Consider the following 6,000-nt stretch of genomic DNA (forward strand, 5'->3'; position numbering starts at 1 on the left):
AACCCAGATTTGTAGATTTGACTTCTGTGTATCATCACTTGCCTCAGTTTCATACCTCTCAAATTTTTTTTTGAGAATTCTGGACAAAGAGAAAAATAATGCGGAGACAAACGCCCAAAAATTAGGGGTGGTTTTTAAATAGTATTCTATTTTACTTAAAATGTAATGGAACAAGTTACGCCTGAAAATGGGCCTCAGGTACTATAGTTTGCCTTAATAAAATGTGCAACTAAAGAGTGACTTAACTGTATTACTATCTTCCTTTTGGCATTCTCTCTCTTTGTTTTTCAGATCTGGTGCTAGTACTGAATGTCAAATGTGCAATCTATGAATGCATTTCAATATCATTTTTTTTTCTGTGTCTGAACATTCATTATCCTGAGACTGCATATGCAGACTATAAAGAATATCCTGTCAAATAATCTGCAAAACATTTTGCTGGAATGTGGAAGGGACTTCCAAACAATAAGCCTCCAACTACCAGATTACTACCTCTATAACTTGCAAATATGAGTAATTATGTTAGTCTGCAGATGAAGGAAATCTTAAAAATATAAAGGACTTGCAATAGTACAGTACATAATTTTCACATTTGTAGATGTTCCACAGATCTGGACTTACCCTATCAAGCTTAGAATACTCAAAAAACTGCATCTGCCTACTTATAGGCATAAAAATATCCACTCTGCTTCATAAGCCCACTGAAATACTCACACATTTTACATTAGTTTATGGTTAACTCACACTGCTTAGTTACCAAAGTAAACTGACACACTTCGGTGAACATTTTAAAGTTCTAAATCTGGGCTGATGGCTGAATGCTGTTATGCAGGCCATTATTTTTCCATTGTTGCTATTCTGTTCTTTATTTATCTGCAGTGTGCAAAAGTAAAATGATGGAAATATATTCTGTCTGCTCTGCTGAAGGTTGCAGGTAATGCACTCAGCATGAGTTCTGACAAGTAAGGCATGGCACTAGAGGTACCTTTTTGTAAAATAAATCTGGTATAAGCTGCTTAAATTTGCTGAAAAACGTAAGCAAAATAGCACCCAGGTCAATCCTCGCCTTCAAACCTGCTGTCAAAAGATGTAGATGAATGCAGAACAATTTAGTATATTTGTAATATTTCATTTTTCTATGTTTTAGACATGAAGCTGAGCACTGCTACTCACCTGGACATTACCGCTGAAGTTGGAATTCAGTTGCTTTCCCATTCTTTTAGTTGTTTTCTTTTTCTAAAGTATCTCTTTCTTCTGCTTTTCTGCTCCTGATTGGCACCAGAAGTGGACTTACTGCCTTCGTTTGTGGTACCCACTTCATCTTAAAGCTCACTCTAAATGTACCTATTTATAGCATCTGTAAAGTGGCACTATCTCCAGCTATTTTTATTGCCATGTTCTGTGATTCCCAGGTTCCTACTTGTTTCTTCCTTCCTTCTTTCCTTCTGGGAGCTGATTATTAACTCAGTTTATTGGTCACAGTTCAACTATTTGTCCTTTATTTGTTACATTATTAAACAAAGCATTTGAATGCAGAAAATTGGGAAGATGTATTTTGAGCAGCCAACTATTTCATAGACATATTAAGAGCACTCTCTGTACCTATCCTCAAATAATAAGGTTAGCGAAAGTGTCATTAGCAGTACAAAGCTGTAGAGAAGAGCCCCTGAGCATCTAAGAAGTCATACAGCTTCACCAGAATGCAGTCTTTAATTGTTTCCCTATGCATCAGAATGGTGACAGGCAAGGACAACATGAGAACAAATGAAAGACAGAAAGAAAGAATGAATGAAAGAAAGATGAAAATACTGACACTGCCGGCATTAAGTACAGGGTCATTTGTTATTAAAAGAATATGTATAAGTGTGTGTGTGTGTGTGTGTGTGTGTGTGTGTGTGTGTGTGTGTGTGTGTGTGTGTGTGTGTGTGTGTGTGTGTGTGTGTGTGTGTTGGATACCCTCTAATTATGTTGTTGCATGGCTGGAATATATAACTAGTGACATTCACTGACGAGCCAACCACTGACCCAATAATGTTGAAACTCAAATGTTGGTGCCCATCTGCTCATGGAAGCAACTTCTGTGAGAGCATCACCCACTTTTTTATGTTTTTTTTCTATTTCTAATGTTTCTTCATCTTATTTATATATAGATAAGTGAACAATAAGAGCCTTAGTTTCATTTGCAATTTTCAGATCTTAAGCTTTAAGCCCACCATAAATTCACTAGTAATCTGGAAAGGTGAGGATCAGAAAGAACAAAAGCATGTTGTCTACCCTCATTTCTATTCAAATAATGTGTATTTCGAACCACCAATCTGGAAACAACATCTACACAACTGCTACAGCCTTTCTGACTCCTTCCTCCTAATAAAGTACTTATAACAAGGGGGGAATACAATTATTAAGTTATTAAAATAAGGACACATCCATCAGTGTATAAATACGTAAGATCTTTTCTAATTAGATATGCTTGTTATTCCTCATGAAGGGAGGAGCATTGTTGCAAAAATCACCATGGAGATTATTGCTTCATTCTATCCAGTTTTAGGAAATCTAGTTGGATCAGCACTTCAGAAAATATAACGTGCAGTGTGGATAACACAGACTGGTCTACCAGATGTGGAGTTTTAGGACCTTGCTCACCTGTATACGTCTGATGTTTGATTGTGAGGAAAGTGAAGAAAATAATAATCACAGCACTGTATTCCAACTTGTTGCTCCCACACAGTACACTGCTCCTACACAAGCTATAGTGACATTCTTTGCACACCTGTAAGGTCAGAGATAAAAGCAAAAGAAATAATGACCCCACTGCACCCTGTCCCAATACAAGCTTAGTGACCTACAATGTAAACATTTGTGGTTTGTGAGGAAACTAAAGAAATAACAAATATACTGTCTACAGCCCTTCACAAAAGCTATAGTGACCGTATGTGCAGACCTCTGCAGTTTATGAAGAAAATTAAAGAAATAATGTCCATGCCATTACTGGTCCCTTGCATAACCTACTGCAGGTTTCAGTGAATATCTCTGAGCAGAGCAAGTTTTAGAATAGATGTGGTTGTGGGTCAAGGCCATCATTGAATTCATATAAAAATTCATTTATACAGTCTAGGGTGTGGGAGCTGCCAAGCCACTAGAAGCTTTAAGAGTCTAGATGTTATCTAATGCATTCTATGTTTTATTTTTGGGGTTCCTATTACATGAACGAACTTTTCAAAGTTCGAATGTCATATGGTCGACACCACATGATTGAACTTTGAAAAGTTTGAAGGCTAAATGTAAAGGCACCGTACGGTGCAGAATGGGAGAATTTCCCTTTTCTGCACTGAAGTGCGATCTTGGAGTTGGTATATTTAAGTAGGGAGGTGTGGGGGTGCAGGGGGGCTTGCCCCTTTTCTCGAAGCATTAAGGTAAGTTATATTTATTTTTTGATGTTTTATTATATATTCGAAGTTTCAAACTTCGATCATATGGTGACGAACATATATATAATATATTTTTGAGCTATAATAACTAATTAACATGCATGTTTTTAATGCTGTCCAAAATAGTTATGCATGTGCCCAGCATTATTAAAAGTGTTTGTAGGTAATCATCACAGATAGTTTACACAAGCACACACACACATATATATATATATATATATATATATATATATATATATATATATATATACACACAAACGTATGCCATAGCAATACTAGTTTTAGATTGTTTACAGCAAAAGTAGTACAGTGTGTGATACTACTACTAACACGCGATCAGTAGCTGTTGCTTTACAGTGATCAAAGAACAGCAGCGTTAAGTCACTTTTATTCACAATGGCTCGGTGCCCATTAGTTACAGCCACTTTACTGTGCAAACCCTAGAAGCCTGATTGTGGTAAAAAGAATACTAATAAATGTCTCAATAATTCACAACTACTTTGTACAGATACCCAGTAATCACAGTAAAGCACTCCACCTTACTGCATACAAGTGTACAGTTGTCCTGAAAAACAGATTATTGACTTTTTAAACTGAGCAAATGACAAGAGGGTCAGTTATTTTTATTCACAATGAAAGTCTCACCACTCAGCAGTTATAGCCACTTCTTTACACTTAAGATGTTGAATTATAGTAAAAAAGATATATATAATGCATTTTAGCTAAGTTCCACACAGACAGTAGCAACAGATTCAAGTATTCCAATTTGCTTTACACAAATTACATTACTCCTTTAAAGCCAAAATAATGTGCAAACATTAGCAATTAGTTATCTTCTTCTACAGACATCTCCCTATAATGTCTGAATCTCATAAAAACAAAACTAAATAAATAAATTAGGACCACTCAGTAATGCAGTCAAATAACCATTAAACCAATCTTCTGTATCCAAAATGTGGAACACTGCTCTTTACAATGTGTAATGTGTGGAACACTTACTATTGACTTCACCTAGGAAGGTTAAAGCATGGTTAATCACTGTTTTTCCTGCCTGCAAAAAGTTATTTTGATGAAAAAATACAATTAAGTAATATTTACCAGGGATATTTGTAAAAAAAATCTTAGCAATGACTGATTGAGGGACTCTTTCAGTGAGGATCAACAGAGAGAATGGACTTTTTAGGATTCAAAATGAGGAACATTCCTTTATATCTCTCAGAATCTTTGCTAAATAATTTTAGACAAAGCCACAAATAATAGGAGGACAAAGTCCACAAATCAGGGACAATTTTTAAATATTACTAATTCACTTAAGAAGTTAATAGAAGAGTAAGAAGCATGAAACACTAGTAGCTGTCATTACTAACTGAATGACTGCAGCCCTCAGTGATTTACTAGAAAATCAAAAAAAATGTCTGAGGTACAAGGCAAAATATGCAGCAAAATGAAGGACTTTCTGCAAAATTAAGACAGTTGAAAGATCCACATTCCTCTTCTGTCTGGTGTTGTCCCCTGATTCCTGAGCTAGGACAGTAAGAAGTAAACATTTCAGAAGTAGAAGCCAACAAAATGCTATAACCAATCAAGTCAACTTTTCTATGAAGCAGATTTGAAAGATCCCAGTGCTGCTACATCCCTATAAAATTAGATAGATACACACACACACACACACACACACACACACACACACACACACACACACACACACACACACGTGCAAAAATGTGTGTGTGTGTGTGTGTGTGTAAAATAAATAGTGGCTACAATAATATTATTTCAGCCCATATACACTGAAACCCTTTGCAGTCCCCTGTACTGAACCCACTTGTGCATGTACACATGCATGCACACACACGCACACACACACACACACACACACACACACACACACACACACACACACACACACACACACACACACTAAAAAGCCATCCTTATGACCCGTTACTTTCACACATCCTCTGCAAAAAAAGATAGCCACCTTCTGCACACACTTTTTTTGTAGATGTGAAAAAGTGAGACATAATGGCAACTTCAGCTTGTTCATCAAGACAGTTACATTGCTTTTTACTACCCCCAACAGCCACCTTCTGTGTATTTATTTTTTACAAGCACACAGGTTGGCTCCTTCCCCCAGAAATCATGTCTGATGTGTGATTGCAAAGAAAATGAAAGAACTAATAGCTACATTAATGTATTTCAATATGCTGCTGTGAGTCACTGCCATGCTCATCCACATACGTCAACCATAGCTGTGTTATCTTCAGAATCAGGGAACAATCCAGAAATAACTGGGATAAATGCACCAAATCAGTGATATTTCTTAAAATTTTAAAACTATTAATTGGAAAAATTGATAAAGTAAGGGAATGTGAATTAAAATGCATTTACTGAAGTAAAAGAATTATATAATTCTAGTGATTGTCATTCTTTATAAAATGAAATGCAACACCTTTTGTCCCTAAATCATCAGTATGGGGAGGAATTAATGGGGTAGAGCAAAGTTTTAGCCAATATCAGGGGCAGTTAGATGTGCTCTCAACTGTCATTGATTTACACAACATCGATGTTT

General features: G+C 36.1%; 1 protein-coding gene across 1 annotated transcript in view; it reads right to left on the bottom strand.

Moving 5' to 3' along the window:
- The window catches only part of LOC122792834 (interleukin-17A-like), an 86,280-nt gene extending 85,065 nt beyond the window's left edge, over positions 1-1,215 (bottom strand). The window contains exon 1 of the mRNA XM_044060394.1: positions 1,174-1,215. Within this exon, the coding sequence (XP_043916329.1) occupies positions 1,174-1,215 (42 nt within the window). The remainder of the gene's footprint in view (positions 1-1,173) is intronic.
- Positions 1,216-6,000: the final 4,785 nt, after the last annotated feature.

The sequence above is a fragment of the Protopterus annectens genome, chromosome 2.part0 (genome assembly GCF_019279795.1).
Source record: "Protopterus annectens isolate FY-2018-M chromosome 2.part0, PAN1.0, whole genome shotgun sequence".
Lineage (NCBI taxonomy): Eukaryota > Metazoa > Chordata > Ceratodontiformes > Protopteridae > Protopterus > Protopterus annectens.